Source organism: Pithys albifrons, chromosome 1 (genome assembly GCF_047495875.1).
Source record: "Pithys albifrons albifrons isolate INPA30051 chromosome 1, PitAlb_v1, whole genome shotgun sequence".
Taxonomy (NCBI): Eukaryota; Metazoa; Chordata; class Aves; order Passeriformes; family Thamnophilidae; genus Pithys; species Pithys albifrons.
Genome location: NC_092458.1, coordinates 122,155,602 through 122,176,844, shown reverse-complemented (window position 1 = coordinate 122,176,844; position 21,243 = coordinate 122,155,602). Strand labels below are relative to the sequence as shown.

The 21,243-nt window shown below is 46.7% G+C and overlaps 2 protein-coding genes across 6 annotated transcripts in view; both read right to left on the bottom strand.

Moving 5' to 3' along the window:
• The window catches only part of PRDM15 (PR/SET domain 15), a 34,720-nt gene extending 26,254 nt beyond the window's left edge, over positions 1–8,466 (bottom strand). For 3 of the 5 annotated variants that reach the window (XM_071566547.1, XM_071566538.1, XM_071566557.1), the window contains exon 1: positions 2,878–6,672. In XM_071566547.1, coding sequence (XP_071422648.1) covers positions 2,878–2,914 — 37 coding nt within the window. In that variant the 5' untranslated portion in view covers positions 2,915–6,672. Of the gene's footprint in view, positions 1–2,877; positions 6,673–7,188; positions 7,252–8,447 lie in introns of those variants that run through there. The other 2 variants (XM_071566528.1, XM_071566517.1) reach the window with 2 other exon arrangements.
• A 2,688-nt stretch (positions 8,467–11,154) lies between these two features.
• The window catches only part of C2CD2 (C2 calcium dependent domain containing 2), a 38,961-nt gene continuing 28,872 nt past the window's right edge, over positions 11,155–21,243 (bottom strand). The window contains exon 14 of the mRNA XM_071566506.1: positions 11,155–16,720. Within this exon, the coding sequence (XP_071422607.1) occupies positions 16,494–16,720 (227 nt within the window). The 3' untranslated portion in view covers positions 11,155–16,493. The remainder of the gene's footprint in view (positions 16,721–21,243) is intronic.

Genomic DNA, 21,243 nt, shown 5'->3' with positions numbered 1-21,243 from the left:
CCCAGAGCCGTGCCTGGCCCACACACACTTCTCACCCACAGAGCAGGGAGAGAGACCTCCAAGTATCTTCTGGTGCCTTTCCAAACAAGTCATCTGGCTGCACAACACACTTTGGCCACTTAATTCACTGTCAGTTTACCTAAATTACCTTTTAGTTTAAGTGGCAGTAAATTACCCAGAACTGAGTGGTTCCTAAGAAACCATTTTCAGACCAGGATAATTTGAGCTTTCTAAAATAAGCTAACTTAACAGGATTCCAAATGCATGTACATTGCTTCACTGTGAAAAAATAGCTGTCAAACTGCCCTGCCTGGTCAGCTGCTGACACAGCTTCAGAAGAAAGCATCACACAGGAGTTATATTCCTGCAGTGCCATTTCCCTCTGAGCTTCATTCTCACCAGGGCATGCCAGGTAATCACAGTAAGGGTGCAAAATAGAGAGTGATTACATCTTGTTTAGGAAAAGACATGACAAAAGCCATGTCGTTCCAAGGTGTGTCCCCTCTGGTAAAGCTACTCTGTATTCCTAACTGGAAAGCTCTCCCCCAAGTATTTGTCCCAGTGAATAAAAGGACTTTTTCTAAAACAAGGAATCACAAACTGCAACACACAGCTCCACGTTGTTTCTTCTTCTGGCAACAAAAACAGCTCAGCAGTGAAAACTCACATATATTTGACAGTACATCAGCAATGTTGGCTGGTGCAACCCCCAAGCCTGGCTGCTGCCTCCTGTACAGCTGTTTATGCTGCCTTGTGGTGAATCAAGGAACCAGACAACCAGCTCTTCCCATCAGTTTATTTTTCAGCTGAATGAATTTCCCAGTCTGGCTTGCTGTACAGCACCAGACAGCTGTCAGAGAAAAGGATCCGTGGACAAGTGCTATCCACACAGCACCAGTATCTAAACAGCTGTCCTGTTTGCTGTGCCACCATCTCCCCACTTAGGTGAGCCTGTAAGTTACACTGTGCTTAATATTACTGAAATAACCTGAGCTAAATACAGATTTCCCAAAGCAGTGAGGGAGGAGGAGCCACAGAGGAGTGTGTAAACCAGACTGCTGGAAAAAACTGGATTATCATCCACAAAGGGTTGTCATAACCAACGGGGACAGGAAGGACTAGCCAGAGCAACAGCTTCTCAAACTGGCTTTGCTGTCAAAGGAAACTTTTTCATTTTCCTTATGTTCTGATTGCATCAAGGCCCTCCTCACTTCTGCAAAGATAAGCCACTGCACAGGTTCAGCAAGATGCAGACTGCACTGTCCACAGCTACCTGCAGGAATAAGCCACACATTCCTATCACTTCTTTGCATGGGAATAACCAAATCCAGGGGAACATGACACTGATATTTTGTGACCTGTCCCAATATCCAAGGGATGCCTTACAGCAGTCAGTCCCCAAAGCTGTTACATTTACCCTGTGTCACATTTTCAAGAGATTACAATAACAGGAAAAATACAAAAAGGAGCATGGGAATAATCATAAAATACTTCTGGGGGGACTAAATATTCCAAAACTCTCTTGTCTGTGGATTACGTATTCAACGATGTTCATTATGGGAGTGCACAGTATCATTTGTAACAACTCAGAACTACTTTTTCAGAACATAAGCAAGTGAAAAACTAATTACAGAGAGCACAAGAAAGCTCAAGATATTCAAAGACCACAGGCTCCACTGGAAAGAGGAAAATCCTGTGTGTGTGACACTTTCTATCTGTGCAATTAGGAAATGGCACCACATTCCTATTCTTGTTGCTATGCACCAGAATCTTTTTATGAAGGGGAAGACAAGGCAGGTTCACTACTGGTATCTCCAACTCCATAAACATGCCAACAGTCAACACTCTTTCTGAAGGAATCTGTGGTGGAGGGAAAAATGGAACTTCCTGATATAGTTGCCATAAGGTTAAAGTGCAGCTGTGGAGCCATGAGGAGTAAAAATACTGTGGATCCGAAAACCAAGGACATGTTCTGCTCTGCCCTAATTAGATCCACAATATCTGGGCCCTCTCTGCTCACACAAGTAGGTGAGTGGACTCATCTCATTTTTTTCCACTGTGACACCGGATCATAGAATCATAGAATTGATTGGGCTGGAAAAGACCTCCGAGATCATCAAGTCCAATCCTTGGTCCAACTCCAGTCCCTCTACCAGATCATGGCACTCAGTGCCACGGCCAATCTTAGTTTAAAAACCTTCAGGGATGGTGAATCCACCACCTCTGCATGTCCAGGCTGGTAACAGCAGTGAGGCTGCAGGACTGATGTGCCACTGGGACACAAACCTGCTGGCCAAGCTCCCCCAGGGATGGGACACTGCTGGGCACAGCACTGCTGCAGCCTTCCCTGCACACCATGGCCCCAGGAGTGCAGATGCCAAGTCACAGAGCCCAGCCTGGCACACAGACAGCAGAAACATAAAGCCTAGGCAGTGAATGCCACGAGTGAAGCCTGTCAGGGCAGCTGGTGCATCTCACAGTGAGGAATAACAAGCCTGCCTCCCCTCCTGTGGAGGGGCAGATCTTCAGGTCAGGCCAGAGGTCAGAGCTCCCCACAGACAGCCCTGGCTGCTAAAGCTGGCTGTATAAACAAAGGCTTACACTGGTGTCAGGCCTTCAATCTCACTTACTTCAGCCACGAGAAAGCTGCTCTGCTAACTCACATTCAGAGGTTTCGCTGTGTGTTTGCCAGCAGGATCAGAATGTGTATGCTTGAATTACACAACCTCGTCTCTATTCCTCAATAAGCTGCCTGAGCCTCCTTTACACAAAATATTTTTCTCATTAAAATCTTGGTTTGTTTTAGTCCTTAATTCCAAACGTTCTGAGCAGACAAGTCACACATCATGAGAGTCAGATCTTTTTCCTAATACTTACAAATAAACATAATCTCATCACTGCCATCTTCAGCCATTTTTAAACCTGCCAAAATAAAAAAGATGGAAGTTAGAGCCAAATTAACTGTTACTTTCCATATTATGTAAACATTCCTTTGTGAAGTAATGATGCTGACTGACCCAGAGCACACTCAAACACATTAATGTCCCTGCAGGAATATCAGTGGAACGTTAAAGAAATTAAAGTTGCTAAAAACCCCTGGTGACTTCTGTATCACTACATGTGTCCCCTGCTGTAAGTTCCTGTGGAGCCTCAGAACATGCAGGGTTAGAGGACTAATCCAGGTCAGCAGCATCCACAGCATAAATAAGGCCCACTGCAACATTTTATTGAACAGTAGCTTAAAAAAATTGTCTCTGAAAGGCAGATTACTTATTTAATAAACACAGTAATCAACCTAAAAAATGGAGATACAGATTTGTTCCAAAGGCAAAGGTATATTGTGATACTAAGCATCAGAAAACCTGGGAAAACAAATCCCATTTCTGTCACTGGCCTTCCATGAAACAGTAACTCACCAATTTGCTTTCACAGTTAAATAAGGGTAATCTATATTCATTTTTTTCAGTCTGTATTAAAGACTTGTATGACCACTATCTACTGCTTCTTCATGATTAAATTATGGTTGGCAAAAACTCTGATTATGTACGGCTAAGATGACAACATGAGAAGGATCTAGAAGACAGTTTTCTCATTCCTAACCAGAAAAAGGCAATCCTTTTCAAATAAATTTTCCCAATGACCCAGTGAGAGGCAAAGCAACATAAAGATCACGACCCAAGCCTAAGAGGGATGAGGCTGCAGAAACAGAAAGTATATTGCTCAAGAAGAGAATAGGAAGGAGAAAGACTGAACCTGTGAAGGGGAGGAGAATGGGAGGATGGGGAACATGACACACCAAACTAGAAGAGTCCTGTTTGAAAACAGAGAAAGCATTTGGTACTACAGTAACAAAAGCCAAGCCAAAGATATGCACAAGCACAGTCATTACTCAGGATCAGGACTCTCCATTAGGACTTTACTCTGTAATACAGAATGATGCTCCATGTGCTCTGCCTGGCTGGGCTGTAGAAACAGGCTGGAGCCCCGAGCAGCAGCTACTCCTGCACAGGTATTTCTCAGCACACGTCCCACACAATCCCTTTCACTGCTTCAGGAAGGATTCCACACTTCTGCCAAGTCTGCTCCTAAAGCCTGGGAGCAATGTCTGGTTCCAGCTGCACCCACACCCTGCTCCACCTCCAGCCTCCACCAGAAGCAGCAAACAGGTTCCTTCACCAATCCATAAACAACTCCCTGCTAGCAAAGGGCAGTCCATCACCACACAGAGATGCACTGGGTGTAAATCCATCACAACCAAGTGACACCTGCTCACTGTGGCTCTTGGGCATGGCAGGAGGGATCCTGCTGCTTAGCAACCTGGGCAACAGACTAGGGGGGATTCTGGCCATGGAGTCTAGGCAGCCTGGCATTCCCACATGGTCTGTCTGACTGCCCTGCCCAACTCCACCCACCAACAGCAGGATCCCTCCCTGCCCTGGGAAGTGGCCAATACTGCCTATCTCTGGCACAAGCCTTTCTTAGCTGCAGCCTTTGGGGACTAAACTCATAAAACGAACCAAACATTTATACAAAATCTTAATGCTGAACACAACAGCAACTTGGGAAATTTCCCCAAAAGCTCTTACCCTGAAAGCATGGCAAACAATGCAACAGGTATTTAGGGAAATCCAAAGCACAACAGTGCAAAACAAGCCAGAAGTTTGTTGTCAGCTGATGTAAAATATGGTTTGTTTTGCCTTTTAACCAAGACTTTCTGTAGATGCTTAGCACTATTTCAAGAGGTGTATGTCCAGTTGTTTTTAGATAGTTGGTGTCCTGACAAGACTTTAATCCTAAATATGGCTGAATTAACAAATAATGTCCTCAGTCACTGGTTCAGAGAGGCAGAGCAGCCACACCAGCAATGCTGCTGAGTGACCTGCTCAGCAAAGGCATTCGCCTTCCAGAATGTTCCTCCGTTGCCTCCTTGACAAATACCAGATTGAGGACATGTGTTGTTACAGGAGCAGCAACATCAGTCTTGTTCCAGGGGCCGTCAGATGAGAATAGCAACAAAGGGGTGGAGAAATCATAGTAGCATCAATGTTGTTCAAGGTGATGGGGAGGAAGTGTGAAGGTCCCTCACGCAGTGTAAGGACACCACACCTCAGTTATCAGCTGCACTAATGTAGTTTTCAGCTCTGCAGCAAAGATTTTCATTTTGCACATCACAGAATTCCTGATCCCTCACCCACCATTCCTGTGCTCGGCACAATGACCTGCTGTGCTCTGAAACAAGCACTAGTGTCTGCCTCACAGTTCTGATTTACAGGCACACACTCCTCACCCAGGGGCTTCAAAACCCCTCCCAAACCTCACATGTATTTCTCAAGAGCTTCTGGTACAAATGACACTGTGCCACCCGCTGCTGCTGCTGGTAAACAGTCACGATGTGCCACGAGGGCTCACATGACAGCACTGAAGACAGGCCTCAGAATTTTTTTACCCTCATCTGCTGTTGCTCTGGACCATGTCCGATTTTTCTTTTCAAGCATTTGTCCTGGAAAAATACTCCATTAAGTCACTCATCCTACTGCTCGTAATTTTGCTCTTGTGTTGCAGAGATAATCAAAGCTTCATTGGAATTCCAGGTATTTTTTATATAAAACAGACAGCAATGATTAGCAGGGAATAATCAGGTGAAAAGCTACACAGAAGAAATAAGAGCAGGTGCAAGGCCTAATTCTGATGGCAGTAAAACAGCAGAAAACCACTTTTTTTGCTTGCATAATTAAATGAGTGGCTCTGTGTCCAAGAGTAAAGCATACAGCTATGCACAGAAATTCCAGCTGCAACACAGACCTCCAAACATATTTGGAATTCAAGGGAACCCGTATGAAGGCACAGAGGGGCTGCAGCATCACAGGTACCTCCTTGCAGAGCATGACATGTGAGTTACTGTCAGGGAATCACTCGTGCCATAAGTGATCCAAAAATGTAAGAACTGATGTAAAAACATATTTTCCCCTAATAAACTGCTGAAGGAAAAAATCACGCTCCAGTGGCAAGTTGAGTCATTTTGATCTTGCAAGTGGACTTAAAAAAATAGGCAAGAAGAATTAAAAAATAAACCTAATATTAAAAATCTGTCTTTGAACTTAAGGACCAAGAAGGCAAAATTAAAGTTTCCTTTCCTTCACATTTCCATTAGTTTGAAAATGGGCTTCTACTAAGAGTGAGAAAGTTGAAAGCACAAGTGGATGGGTGCTGCAGATGGATGTGTGCAAGAACGCACTTAAAAATGCTGTTTCCCTCATCATGTAGTCAAACTTGCTCATGCCACTGCTCGAAGTAATCACAGCACATCTGGTAAACTACAGCGAGGCCTTGTATTCCCACAAAATTACGGCCATTCTATCAATTATTGACGAGGAGGAGGCGGCGGGGGATGACTCGTACATCACTTCGGGGGGGCCTGGAGTAACCCCGCGGCTGGGAGCGGTGCCGCCTGCCCTTCCCAGCGCTGCCCATCACCGCGACCACCAAGTACATGCGAAGTTTAATGAGAACGCGCGTACTGCAGAAAATTCACGTGTACGAAGCGCCGCAGTCCGCGGCTTCCCTCCTTTTGTTTCCCACCGCACCTTCCCGCGGGGCACCCACCGCCGCAGCATCCCTGCACCTGCTTCCTCCTCCTCCCACCCCATCCATTCCCTTCGCATCACACCTGGGGGCTCCCCCGCACCCTCCCGCTCCGAACCTATTCCCAACACCCTGCAGCCAAGCCGAGGCGCTTCCCCGGCCCGCATCCCCATGGCCCCGGCGGGTCCCTGTCCGTCCCTCCCTCCCGGGCCAATGCCCCGCGCCCGCCCCGGCGGCGCCGCGCCGCCCGCATCCCTCCCGCATCCCTCCCGCAGCCGCCGGGCCCGCGATCCGGGAGCGGCTCCGCCGGGTTTTGCCTCGGACCCGCCTCGCCCCCTTCGCTACCGCCCTCCCGGCCGCTGTAACAAAGAACAGGCGGCCTGGAGGAGGCGGCGGCGGCGGAGGAGGAGGAGGCGGAGGCGGCGGCGGGGCCGCGGCTCTGGGGAGCGGCTCGGAGCGGCCGCCGTGCCCGGCGCGGCCCCGCAGCGCGGCCCCGGAGCGGCGGGAGGGGAAGCGGCGGGGCGGGCGCGGCGGGGCCCGGGCGGGGGGACCCCGGGGGAGGGAGCGGGGCCCGGGCGGGAGAAGCGCGGGCGGAACCGGCGTTACCTGCCCCGGGAATGGCCAGACCCGGATCGGATCCGCGCTCCGGGTTCCGATCCGCTCCGGAAACCACGCGCCAGCGGAAGCCGCGGCGGGGCCGGGCGCGGAGCAGGGCGGGAAGTGTAGTGCGAGGGGCGGCGGCGCTGGCGGAGTACCTGTCCCTGTCCCTGTCCCTGGCCTTGTCCCTGTCCTTATCCCTGGCCCGGCGCCTTCACCGCCCTGGCTCGGCATGCCCCAGCTCGCCTGGGATGCTCCAGCTCGCCCAGGATGCTTCAGCTGGCCCGGGATGCCCCCAAAGTCGCCCAGGATGCCCCAGCTCGCCTGGGATGCCTCAAATCCTCCGGGATGCCCCAAAACTCCCCCGGGATGTCCTAGGTCGCCCGGGATGCCCTAGCTCGCCCGGGATGCTCCAGCTCACCTGGGATGCCCCGGCTGGCCCGGGATGCCCCAGCTCGCCCGGAATGCTCAGGCTGGCTCGGGATGCCCCAGGTCCCCCGGGATGCCCCAAAAGTCGCCCAGGATGCCCCAGCTCGCCTGGGATGACTCAAATCGTCCGGGATGCCCCAAAACTCCCCTGGGATGCCCCAAAAGTCCCCTAGATGCTCCAACTCACCCCGGATGCCCCAGCTCACCCGGGATGCCCCAGCTCGCCCAGGATGCCCCAGCTTGCCTGGGATGCTCGAGCTGGCCCGGGATGCCCCAGCTCGCCCGGGGTGCTCCAGCTGGCCCAGGATGCCCCAGCTGGCCCAGGATGCCTCAGCTGGCCCAGGATGCCCCAACTCGCCCGCGATGCCCCAGCTCGCCCGGGATGCTCCAGCTGGACTGGGATGCCGCCCCTTGCAGCCCTTCCCCGGCCGCTCCCCGGGCTCTCAGCACCCACGTTGCACTGACTGGATTTCCCTTCTCCTCCCGGGCATTGCTGGCTGGAGGCGTCCCGGAGCGTTCCAAAAGGATTAGGCAGGTTGGAAAAGACCTCTGAGATCATCGTGTCCAACCCATGACCAAACATCACTGTGTCAACCAGACCACAGCACTGAGAGCCACGGCCAGTCACTCCAGGTGTGGTGACTCCATCACCTCCCTGGGCAGCCCATTCCAATGTCTAGTCACCCTTTATGTGGAGAAGTTCTTCCTAACGTCCAACTTGAACCTCCCCTGGTGCAGCTTAGGACTATTTTCTTTTGTTCCATTGCTGGGAGAAGAGCCCAACCCGCCCCCGACTCCTCCCTCCCGTCAGGGAGTTGCAGGGAGCCCGATGGTCCCACCTCAGTCTCCTTTTCTCCAGGCTGAGCCCCTCCAGCTCCCTCAGCTGCTCCTCAAAGGACTTGTGCTCCAGCCCCTTCACCAGCTCCATGGCCCTCTTCCTAAAGGTTCAGTGCTCCAGAGTGAGAGGACACAGCCTCAAGCTACACCAGGGAAGGTTTAGGTTGGACATCAGGAAGAATTCCTTCACAAAAGGGGTTATTAAGCATTGGAATGGGCTGCCCAAAGAGGTAGTGGAGTCATCATCCCTGCAGGTGTTTAAGGAAAGACTGGATGTGGCACTCAGTGCCCTGGTCTGGTTGACACGGTGGTGTTTGGTCACAGGTTGGACTCGATGATCTTCAAGGTCTTTTCCAACCTAATTGAGTCTGTGATTCTGTGATTCCTAAGTCTCATCAGGTTGGTGTTGGCAGGATCTATCAGGGCTCAGCCCTGCTGTGCCTGACAGCAGGCGCTGCAGTCACACATTATTCAGCAATCTAACCAGCAATGCTTATTTTTTCATATAATGGTCTGCCACAGAGTCTTGGTGCCCAGGAAACAAACCTTCAGTTCAGGTTACTTCACCACTCCCCATGTGAATTGTCTCTGGAGCCAAAAACCCATCAGAGGTGGTGACCAGGGCAAGAAGTACCCAGGCATTTTGTATTCAAGGAAGGTGCTCCAATTTTTAGCTCTTGTTAAGAAGTGTTGCCTGCAAGGGAGTCTCCCCTCCCAAAGCCTTATGCAGTGCTCTCTGCTGCCGTGGTGGGACTGGCCAGTGTTCACAGCAAGGGCACTGCTGAAGATTTAAAGGTGATGGAAAGCATCCTCTCCAGGGGATGTGCTCTTCTCACGCTGGCTACATCTTTTAACAGTTGGCACAGGCCAGGGACTTTCTTGCTTCTTATGTTACCCATCCCATGAATGCAGTTTAAAAAGGGATGTGTAGAGAATATTCACTGAATCACAGGATGGGGCAGGTTGGAAGGGTCCACAGTGGCTCATCTGGTCCCGCCTCCCTGATCCAGCAAAGCCATCCCAGAGCACATGGCACAGGACTGTGTCCAAACATCTCTGGAATATCCCCACTGAGAGAGACTCCACACCCTCTCTGGGCAATCTGTTCCAGTGTTTGGTCACCCACACAGCAAAGTTCTTCCTCCTGTGCAGGTGGAACTTGCTGGGCATCAGTTCCTGCCTGTTCCTCTTGTGCCATTGCTGGACCCCCCGAGCAGAGCCTGGTCCGTGCTCTGCCCCCTCCTTGCAGGCACTGCCAGCCATGGGGAGGTGCCCTCTCAGTGTCTGCTCTGGAGGCTGAACAGCCCCAGTTCCCTCAGCCTGTCCTGCTCCCAGAGATGCTCCCGACTCTTCAGCATCTTTGCACCTTCCTCTTGACCTGCTCCAGGAGCTCCATGTCCCTCTTGTCCTGAGGAGCTGAGAACTGGGCACAGCACTACAGATGTGCCTCCACAGGGAGAAGGGCAGGATCCCCTCCCTGGATCTGCTTGCAGTGCTCTTCCTAATGAATCCCAGGGCATTGGCCGTATTGTGACTGCCTTCTTGCTGGTGCCTGGGTAAACTGAAATAATGCAGCATTTGAATTTTGAAAACATTGTTCTTGGCAAGACTGTTAATTTTGGGAGGGGAAACCGTTTATTTATTCAAAATGACCAGCAGTTTTCAATGAGTACAGGCACAGTAAGGGGAGATTTTTTCAAGGATCTGACTGCATGTACAAATCATTTGCTCCTTTACCTTTGTATAGTCTGTTTTAATTTACTTTTCCTGTACATCTCAGTGCATACTCACATGGACCTCTGCCAGGCTCGCTTGGGTAGAGAGATGAAAAAAACTTAAGATCCCTCACATTAATTTTTAAGGATGATGAACTTGAGGGAAGAGTGTGGTGCCAGACTTATTGCTACATCCATTCCTTCTCTCCCTCTGACACGTCTTGTCACTTTTGCTAATGTACAGAACTGGCATCACACAAAGTAAAATACCTCACCCCAGATTAGAGCAGGAAGGAAAAGGATAAAGGTTTGTTGAGAGACTATCAGGGAATTTCAGCTAAGCACTTCAAGAATATGAAATGAACAGGCACTTAAATGTGGTCTGTAACTCTGGGTAAGGGAATATTTCCTCATAAAAGAACATACACCACTGACTTTTGGAAGGGAAACAGAAACACTGTTGTGGCTATTTCCATGTCAATGCCTTTTACTTGCTGGTTGTGTGTTGTGTTGTTTTTTTAGTTTTGGGGTTTCCCCCCTCCCTCCCTCAGTCTGGTAGGGCTTTGTGTTAGCACTGATTTATAACATAACTTTTTACATAAAATAATTGCAAGAGAACCTTATTCCCAGGCTGTGCTGATTGTAGGACTGATGTCTTCTCCATAGGATCTAGGCCTTGACACTCCTTCCCCTTCGCCCCTCAATTCAGGATATTACAACACAACTGAGGGAAAGAATAATGAGTAACCACAACGAGCTCCACAATTCCTTCTGCCATTTGATTCCCACCCAATCCATGTTTCAGGTGATTTCTCAAGCCACCTGACAGGTCAGGGTTATCAGAAACAATGCACAGTATCAGCATAGCAGAGAACTCTGCTCCTGAGCAAACAGGTAAATGGACTGTGTTAAGCAACATGTCAAATGAGTGAAGGAGAGTAGAAAACCAAGTGTTACACTTGGCTGACTGGGTATGTAGGACAAACACACTACACACAGACAATAGGCTTTTATTGTATGTACAGCAGTAGTTAGTTCTTTAAAAAATCCTCTTAAGTTTTTTTTGTGATATAATAAATCTGTACATCATTTATTTCTTAATTGCACCAACTTAAATTTGTGTACACACAGAAAACACAAAAACAAAACCAAAAAAACCCCCACCACAGAAGAAGGTACTGTCACAACTTGATGCTAGAAAAAAAAATGTTTTACCCCACCTGGAATATCAGAGCATGATACATTATTGGGAAATATAGTAGTACTGGAAAGACTCCAGATCCATCCTTCCCAGTTATTTTCACACCATGCCAGCACCTTGCATAGTAGCAGTTTGGATGTCCTGAGTGAAGTGGTATTATTCACCCTTAACTTAAAGCAATCACCCTTGTTATATAATTAATCTGGAGTTGTTTGCCACCAAGGCTGTGGCTTAGCAATGCACAGAAGCATATGCTGACTTTAAACACATGAATAAATCCACTTAAATCCTGTGGAGGTCAAAGCATGAGGTCAGCTGTTCCCACTCACAACAGGAATGTCTTAGCCTGGAGCTATGGCATACTTAATTCTGTACCAGCATAAGCACTTGTCTCAAACTCCAGCTCTACAATTCAAAACCTGCAATAAACTAAAGTGAAAAACCCAGGCAGCTCTCACCTTGCATAGAGCTTTTACTCCTTGTAACTAAGAGTTACCAGAACTGAAAAAGGTGACAGAACAAGAGCAAGATTCTTATTTTGCTTCCTCATCCACACTTGGTAGCATTTAATGTAGTGGACTTTGCTTTTTCCTATGATATTTTGCACATCAAGAACACCAAAACCTAACAAAAAATACACAGCAGAAACCTTTCACTCAAAAACCATACAGAGCCAGAGAGGAGATGAAGTAGCAGGAAATGCTGTAAAATTTCACTGATCCCCAAAACTGGTATAATTGACAGGCAATTTCTTTAAAAAAAAGCAGTGCCTTAAGCCAAGTAAAAGAGCAAGACAGTAACTAGGGTCTGTATGGTGTGGAGCCCCAACCTCTCTCCCAAAGAAAGAGCAGTGGAAAAACAGAATCTGACAGAAAGCAGAATCATAAAGCCCAGCATGCATGACTGCACAGTGTATGACCTGTCCATTCAGCTGAAGAACTTTGCCAAAGGTATTTTGCTTTTAAAATGAACTCTTTGTCAGTTTGGCATTCCTTTTCCTTCCAGCCACCTCATATTATTTCATATACTGTTAGGAGTGAAATGACTGTCATCTCTTCCTGGGCTGAATGGGATATGAAATACCAATGACCTAGGGGAAAAAGGCCCCTCAACTCTTCAAAGTGACTTTGAAACTCATCTTAGTTTCTTTAAGAAAGTTATTTAAGCTTGTATTCACACTGGAGATAGTAGGTATTTTTATTGCTTTAATCCACAAAGAGAAATTTAATTCTTATATTATTTACTTGCTCAAAATTCACACTAAAGCCAAGGCAAATATTGGTTAGGAAAGATGTAGATTTTCTCCATTGGGGCAAAGGAAAATTTAAAACACCATAAAGCAAAACATACCACAAACACAGATCAAGAATCAGGCAGAAAAATTCTTTAGAAGGAAAAACAATCTCTTAGCCCTCATAAAATCAATAATATACCTTCTTTGCTGTACAGAACATCCAAAAATACAAACACATGAGAAAAGGGACAGAAAGAAAAAAAGTATTTTCGCAGGTTCTTTCCAAGTTATTGTTCTGACATAATTAAGCTGGAAGGTAGAAACAAGAAGTCTTCAGTGTAGATTCTATAGAGATTTCATCTATTCAAATGGGTAGTTATTAAAATTATGAAGATTGCAAAAATAAGAAAGCAAAATGATTCCCTCTGGCATCCTTCACATGACTGCACAGGATAAATGCAGGATGTCTCACAGTGTTAGTTGTGCCAGTTAACAAATCCAATCCTTCTAACCCAAAACTGCAGTGGAGATCCTGCTGGGTATCAGGATCCATCTCCCAGTGACCCAAATATCAGTACACAAAAAATGTACATCCTCAGATCTCCTGATCCTAAACGACAACCTAATGTCTTGGAAGCAGGGAATGGGATTCAGTATTGTGGGCCTTTGGGGTTGTCACAACTGAGCAACTCAATTGTCCCTTTGTGTTTGGTACCTCAGCTTGTTTTTACAACAGGTCATAAGTTATTTGCAGTGGAGAAAGAAGAGGTGAGGAACACATCAGCCAGATCCAGAGGTCAAACATCAAACCAAACGATGTTTATTTTTCCTGAGGAGTGAAGGCAAGTGAAAAAACAAGATTCCCTTTTTACCCCAAACGCCTTGCTTTCCTCATCTTAAGAATTCATTATCATTTCCATACATGCGAGCCCAAATCTTCACAAAACTTGTAGTACAGAAAGTTCCTGGTTCCCACCATCAAGACAAGCATTTAGATGATCACCAAGACCTTAAGAGGAACCAAAAACCTGCTTCTTCAGTGCATATCTATTCTCTGGGGTAAGCTATGAGCAAACCCTACTCCTGTATTCTGCAAGTAATTCGGTGTTATTTCCACCCCATTCCACAGTACAAGCTAAAGCTTCTGCAGATGAAAATCCCAGTTCAGTAACTTAAGCAAGATTTCAAGTAGTGTTATGTGCTGTCTCTACATTCCCAGTTCCACAGCCCTTTCTTTTTGGTGTAAGGGCTCAGTTTCACTTTGATTTCTTCGACTCAGAGACCAGTTTTGGTTTTCTCCTTCAGCAAACAAGGCTGAGCACTTAAACCTGGCAGGGACTTGACCCCCATCCTACCCTGTTATGCAGTAAAATCAAAGGAAAAAGTGTATGTTTAGAGAACAGGGCATCAGGGTTTTATTGCTCATACCATGAACCATTGTAGAACAAAGAAACCTACTCTGTAATAAATTAACAATAAACAAAAGTGTTCAAGCACACTCAAGCTGTATTACTGAACTGGGATTCCTAAGCACATTACAGCTCTAGAAGATTCATATGTAACCAATTTTCAAAATACAGAACATTAAAATGCCTTCAAGTGTTTTGATAATAAGCAGCATCCTTAAACATACAACTTTTTGATAGTCTGGTCTGCTATACTACCACAGTGATTTTAGCTACACAGAAAGAGTATTTTTACAGTTAAAATATTTTGACAATTCAGCTCCTCCAGTATTTTCTTAGTAAAAAAGAAACCAAATCCCCTCTACTTTGATATTCATTGTACAAGTATTTACCAAGGAATTTTGAGTCCATCAGAAGTTTTGAAATGTGTTTCTATTCTTCAGTGACTTTCTATTTTTGATGAGTGGTTTAAGTTGAAAGCCCAAATATCTGCCAAAGAGTTGGACAGCTTAAAGGAAGGAAAGGGGCCAGGGGAAAATCACTGTTGGCAAAGTAGACACAAATCTATCACCCATTCATGTCAGTAATTTAGATGGAATGAATGGATGTTTTTCTTGGCTGAAGAGAACAGGCTTGGTCCTTTGTCCTCAACAGGAATGTAGATGATGGAAAAATACAGGTAAGCACCAAAGATGGTACCTGTCAAATACTGACATTTTACTCTTGATAGCCAAAACAAGCACTATGCCTTTACTTCCACCAGTTTTTCATTTTAATTTAAAGGAGTCAGCTGCAATATTTAACAAGGAAGAAAAGTTAAAAAACTCATCTGACCAACCACTCACCACACAACACTGGCAGACCTAGAAACTGAAAGTGAACTGAGGGAACTGTTGTTATTTTTTCAAAAACTTTCTTCACAGCTGTGTTTTCTAAGATCTCTGTAAGTGTTTGGCGAGTAAAACAAGCTAAGGAAAAGGACTGTAGGGTTAACTATGCTCTATTCACCACCTACTGCTCCTAGCTTTGCATTTGATATGATGGTTAATATACTTGTCTAACAAGTACTTGGGAGAAGGAATTAGGGCCCCTAAGACAAGTTTTTGCATCAGCAATGCAGCTTCTCACACAGGGAAGGAAAGCCACATATACGACTTGGTAAATGTTGTTTGTGAGTAGACTCAAGTAACTTTAAAAAAAAAGTTCTGTTTTGTTAAGCATAACTTATGCACAGAACGTTAAACAATATGCTAGTATAGATATTTGCATAATTTATTGATTTATGGCTAATATCAAAGGCATCTCTCCACCTACATGGACCAAGCAGTTATTACAGCAGGCTACAGTTATTACAGTAGGATATCTGAATCAGCATTTTCTTTCTCCCTCTGAAAACTTACCCGTTTCCAAATTACAATACAAACTGGATCTGGGTCCCCTTTTGTCCCCTTCAGTCTGACTAGAAAATTCAGTTGAGACCTGCGTTGCTACTCTTGCAGGCTGTGGGGAGGGAGCACAGTGGTATCTTCTCTCTCTGTAGTGGTTCAGTCATGTAAACCAGGTACGATGTTTCAGTTCTGAGCTCCCCCTTAAAGTAAACCTGGTGCTCACATGGGGATCCTCCACACAAAATGGGTCAGGTTGGAAGGGTCCATAGTGGCTCATCTGGTCCCACCTCCCTGATCCAGCAAAGCCATCCCAGAGCACATGGCACAGGACTGTGTCCAGACATCTCTGGAATATCCCCACTGAGGGAGACTCCACACCCTCTCTGGGCAATCTTGTCACTGCTGGGTCACTGCACAGCAAAGAAGTTCTTTCTCCTGTGCAGGTGGAACTTGCTGGGCATCAGTTCCTGCCCACTCCTCTTGTGCCATTGCTGGGCCCCCCGAGCAGAGCCTGGTCCGTGCTCTGCTCCCTCCTTGCAGGCACTGCCAGCCATGGGGAGGTGCCCTCTCAGTGTCTGCTCTGGAGGCTGAATAGCCCCAGCTCCCTCAGCTTTTCCTGCTCACAGAGATGTTCCAGTTCCTTCAGCATCTCTGAGCCTCTGCTGGACCCACTCCAGGAGCTGCATGTCCCTCTTGTCCTGAAGGAGCCCAGAGCTGGACACAGCACTGCAGACATGCCTTACAGGGCTGAGCAGAGGGGCAGGATCCCCTCCCTGACCTGCTGCCAATGCGGTTCCTGATGCATCCCAGGATACCAGTGGCCTTCTTGGTCCCCACCTGCACCATTCTCCATCCTCCCTCATCTTCTATAATAAACCACATGGCTCTGCAAAACCTGTCACGATACATTTAGCACTGCTTGTATTTGGAGGAGCAACTTCATCATCGAGAGAAAAAGCATTTTGGAAAAATAAACAGAAAAGACCACTGTGTTAGTGAACATCCTTTTATGCAAGTCATCGGCCGTATCTGTGTTCTCTAGTACTGCTCTGTAAACAAATGCTCAACTGATGTGCAAGTATCCCAGCAGGGAGGGTTCAGCTCTTATATGTACGGTTCTCCTGAAGCACCGTTCAATTTGCTCTTGCTTTTGTTTCTGGAGAGGAGCTTCTTGCTCAGAATCCGTGAGAGTGTCCCTCCCTTCTTGCGGGTCATGTCTGCCAGAGGCTGCTGCAGGTACACGAGGTCGTTGTGGGACTGGCTCATTCCCGGATCCTTCTGGTGGTGCTGCCGCCGGAAAAACAGCTTGGCGCCTTTCTTCAAAATCCCCCCTGTGGGAAGGAAAAAAGGACACTTTAGACAGAACAGGCTGCTTTCCTCTTGAAGCTCAGCTTCAATGGCAGCACAGCTGGAAAAGGCTGATCCTCTGATTTCAGCTTCTAAAGTCAATCCACACATCTTGTGGAAGGCTCCTTCCTTACACTTCCTTAGTTTCAAACGCTCTTCTGAAAGCTGCATGGTCATACACACATGCACAGCCACTGGTGTGGGTTGTACTCTGGGTTCTCATGTGTCCAAAAGGCAGATCCAATCTTTACAACCACTCTTTAGAAAAAGAATGAATTAGAGGAGGTAGTGTTACTCTTTGTTGTTTCAGAGATCAAAGGAGGAAAAGATCAGCCCATGAAGCACCAGAGGAAGGTGGCATTTTAATATGAGGTGAAAGAAAACAGTACCTGGCAGTGAACCCATGTGCAGTGGGCCCATACGAGCCAGGCAGCAGGTGTTCCATACAAATTCAACACCACCACCCACAGTAACACTCAAGAAGCGTTTGCTATTTTAAAATCCTGTTAGGAATAGCAACTCACTTCAAGCAGATTAAAAATAATATTACAGATGCTTCCAACAGGTTCAGAAATCTGCCCAAATCCTTTCTGCAGTAAATTAAGTTGCTTTATTTTGCTGTATTCCATCCCTTGATCCCATGTCAAACCCAGCATGCAGGCAAGGCAACTGCAGCTGCCACCTCACCAGGGACTCATGTTGCCAACACCAGCTACCAGTGCTCCCCTCTTTCCAAGCTTGGGTTGTTTTTGCAGCCATTCTGCCAAATTCCACCTTCCCTTTCCATGGGCACACACGTGACTGACGTGCAAGGCTGCAGCTGGCAGGGACACTGCTCCAGGCTACCAGCAACACCCAGCCCGGTGTCGGGACATCAGCTTTGTGTTAAAAGAGCAGCTTTTGTGCAGAATTGGATGCTGGTGTTGCCCAGGTGGCAGGAGCCAGTTTGAACAAAGGAGGACCCAGGTAGCAAGCCAACACAGGAGCCTTCTGGCAGTCAGACTAGTATGTGAGGACAGTCATCTCCCTGGCAAAGCTTCCACACCTTGTTCCTGGCACCACTATCAGGTTTCCTCACTCTTTCACTTCAGCTATTAATTCCTGTCGCTGCATGATCTTGATCCTCCTTTTCCTCCCATTGCAAATGGATACAAAAAGCAACACACAGACCAGTTCTTTCATGCAATGCGGTGCCAGAGCTAGAATTACGTGTTTGTCCCCCAAGGACTCAACGTGGGATCTGTGTCACTTTGCATAGCAACAGCTGCAGAACAGGTATTTCATGGCAGCTCTCCTGCACGCAGCCAAATGTTGCTTGGGCTTATTACTAAGCACTCAGCACCTGGGAGGATATTCCACCATGTTTTCTGCCTGGTGGCTGCCGAGACTCTTCTCACAGATGGGATGAAGCAGAAATCAGCTGAAAGCAATTGGAACTCGTGGATTTGACTCTTGACTGCTCTCTCATCACACTCTGATCGATCTTTTTGGCAAGGCAGTACCACTTCAAGCTGTTGTCAACAGCATAAAAGAAACAGTGTTTAAGCCCAGGACACTGACAGTTGTATTTAATATGCAAAGCCTGGGGAGATCCACGAGGCCTCGCTGCTGTGCAGCTCTTGTTGAGCAGGCAGCTGTTCTGCCCAGCAGCCCTGGCAGCTGCAGCTGAAGCTGTGCCAGCAGGAGTAGGACAGAAGGGTTTATCCATAAGCAGATATTTAGTCCTATCCATTCTATGATTCAGACTGATTTTCCATACCAGGAAACAGAACTGAACCAAGAATGCTGCAAAAATTGTGCCGGTGGCCTGGGACAACTCACTGCAGCTGAAAAATCCTGGGCAGCGCTTCCCTGAGGCTCAGCACAAGCAGCAGCTCCCCAGCATGAAAGCTTCCTGTGTTTTTGGAGGTGCTGAGGTCACGGCTGTCTGGAAGCTTGCCAAATCCCCATCAGTCTGTGCCAGTTTGGTGTGTGCTGCCTGGCAGTGGCTCCAGCTGCTGTGGGGACATGCATCCCTGCCAGGGAGGCAGGACAGGGCACACCACCAGCTTGGCAATGCTCGTGCTGTTTGCATGCTCACTGCTCGAGTCCAAAAGGATCCATATGCCAGCTCTTCCCCCAGCACCAGGAGATGAGCAGAGAGCATACTGTATGAACTGGCTGGGCTTTACAGGCTCCTCTGCACTAGTCTGGAGTGTTCTGAAAATGCTCGTGGGGCTACAATCGCTTCTGAATGTAATTTTTGCTAATTAAGGAAGATTTCCTTCCACATCTACAAGGATATAAATAGAGACTACTTTCCATTCCTTCCCAACTTCCAAAAGAGTTTTAATACAGGTGGTTCTGCAAATACCTGCTGAGGTCCTCATAACTCTACAAGTTAGGGTAGAAAAGCTTTATCTAGAAAACTGTAAGTAGCAGGTTTTAAAGTAAGTTTTTTGCTTATGTATGTCCAGTTATGGGGTCACACATGGTTTGCATGAACAGATTTTGACTGATAACCAGCTATGTCAGGAATGGGCATGATGGAGAGAGATTAGGAATGCAGAGCACCCCTCCAAGCCTTCCTTGCTGCCCATTCTGTGTGATCCATCTGAACAGCATGACCACGAGAAGAATTATTTGTTTCAGCAGACTAGTCTGCTAAGACACTTGAGCACAGCAAGGTAATTTTGGAAGGAGGAAAGAAATGGATGGGGAAGAAAATGGGTGCCAAACTATGTTCTGCTTCAGTTTTTACAATGAGCATCCCATTGTAAAGCTACATTTTCTTAGGGAAAAAAATAGACAAAACCAACTTACTGTGTAGGTAATTAATTCTGGCTGGCATAGCAGTCCTCTTAAGTTTATAAAAGGGAATGGGTAAGAAAGAGGAAGTCAGAAAGATAAAAAAAAACAAAACAAAAATATGCAAGAGTAAAAAAAAAACCAAAACAGTGCTAACCTTAAGAAATTAATACAGATAAAAGGCTTTTTAAAGCAGAAGGGGTTTTGTTGGCTTTCAGTTTTGTTTGGGGTTTTTGTTGTTGTTTTGTGTTTGTGTTTTATATGTTTGTGGGTTTCTGTTGTTTGTTTTTTAAAGGAAAGCACTTGACAAACAGAAACCTTGAACTATTCACAGCTCACTGAGGGAGGGGGGTGGAAATGTTTTCCTATCTTACTCCAGAAAAGCTGTGCAGCTGTGACAAAGCAGAGATTCAAGACTTCCACAAAGGCATCTGTGTATAAAGAAATGGATTTGAGCCAGTTTTTTAAAAGTATTATTTCAAGATGATACAACTCTCTCAAATTAGAGCTACTTTGCAAATTTTAGCAGTCTTAAGCAGCACCATGTGAAAAAGATCTTTAGAAGCCTCATCTCTTTGCAACATACAGAACAGGGAAAACCAGAACTAGATAACAGCCTACATTCAAACTTCCACTTGCTTGTTTTAGAATCCCATGGTAAAGAGTCCAGAGGTTTTGCAGTACCTCTTACAGCCTCTTTAACTTTTCCAGGCTTCAAAATGAGACAAAGCCCCTCATAACTAACCCTCTACCCCCACCCCAAACACACTCAAAACTTTCCAGTGCCTGACCATCTATGTGACAGGGATTGTTGCTGTGCCACCCTGATCTCTCATGTGCAGCAACAGAGCTGTGGGAGGGCCAGAGAAACTCGATGCTCTAAGGGAGGGCTCTGACAAAGAGCTCCAGTGTCTGCCCTGTGTGGGGAGGTTGTGATAATTGCATAAAACAGTAAGGTTTTGTAGTTAGCCATTTTACAGGATCGCTGGGCAAGGAAAGACTAGAAAATAATAAAGCAAAAGAGGGATGGATATGGGTGAAAAACACTGTATTTTTTCCAATTTCCAGGTGCAGCCCATGAGACTGGTGTGTGTCTGTTTAAGGCACAGTCCAGTGCACTGGGCCTTGTGTCAGACATCCTAATAGTCCTAACACCACACAGCCACAAACCAGTGCTCAGAGGTTAATGGATTTATCAAGGAAACACAAAGAATCGTAAGACATTTTCAAACTGCAGCTATTCAGGTATGTAACTACCTCAGCAAAATGATCTGATGCCTTATTTACTTACTAGATTGCCTCTTATTCAATTTTCTTTAGCAAACGACATATTAATGAAATCAGTGAAAAAGGGAGAAATTGTTCCCAAGGCAGTTTCTGCCTCAGCTGCTTCCTGAACACACACCTGAGTAAGGGCAGAAGAGTCTTGTGCTCAGAGGTGTGAAGGAGAAGGAATGTATCAGAAAGTAACTGTGGATCCCTGCCATTCTTATGTTAGTAATGGGGCTGCTAATATAGGACAAGTCCTTGTTTACAGGAACACAGGTTTCACTGAGGAACTGACAGTGTCACTAGTTATTTCTCTCCCAAACAACCAAGCTGGGCTTAGTGATGCCCTTCAACTTCTAAGTGCGGGTCATGTTTCCTGAGGGAGGTGGGTGTAAGGAAGCCTGACCTGGCTCAGACAGCAGTGGACTGCACTTTTTGTGGCTGCTGGTGA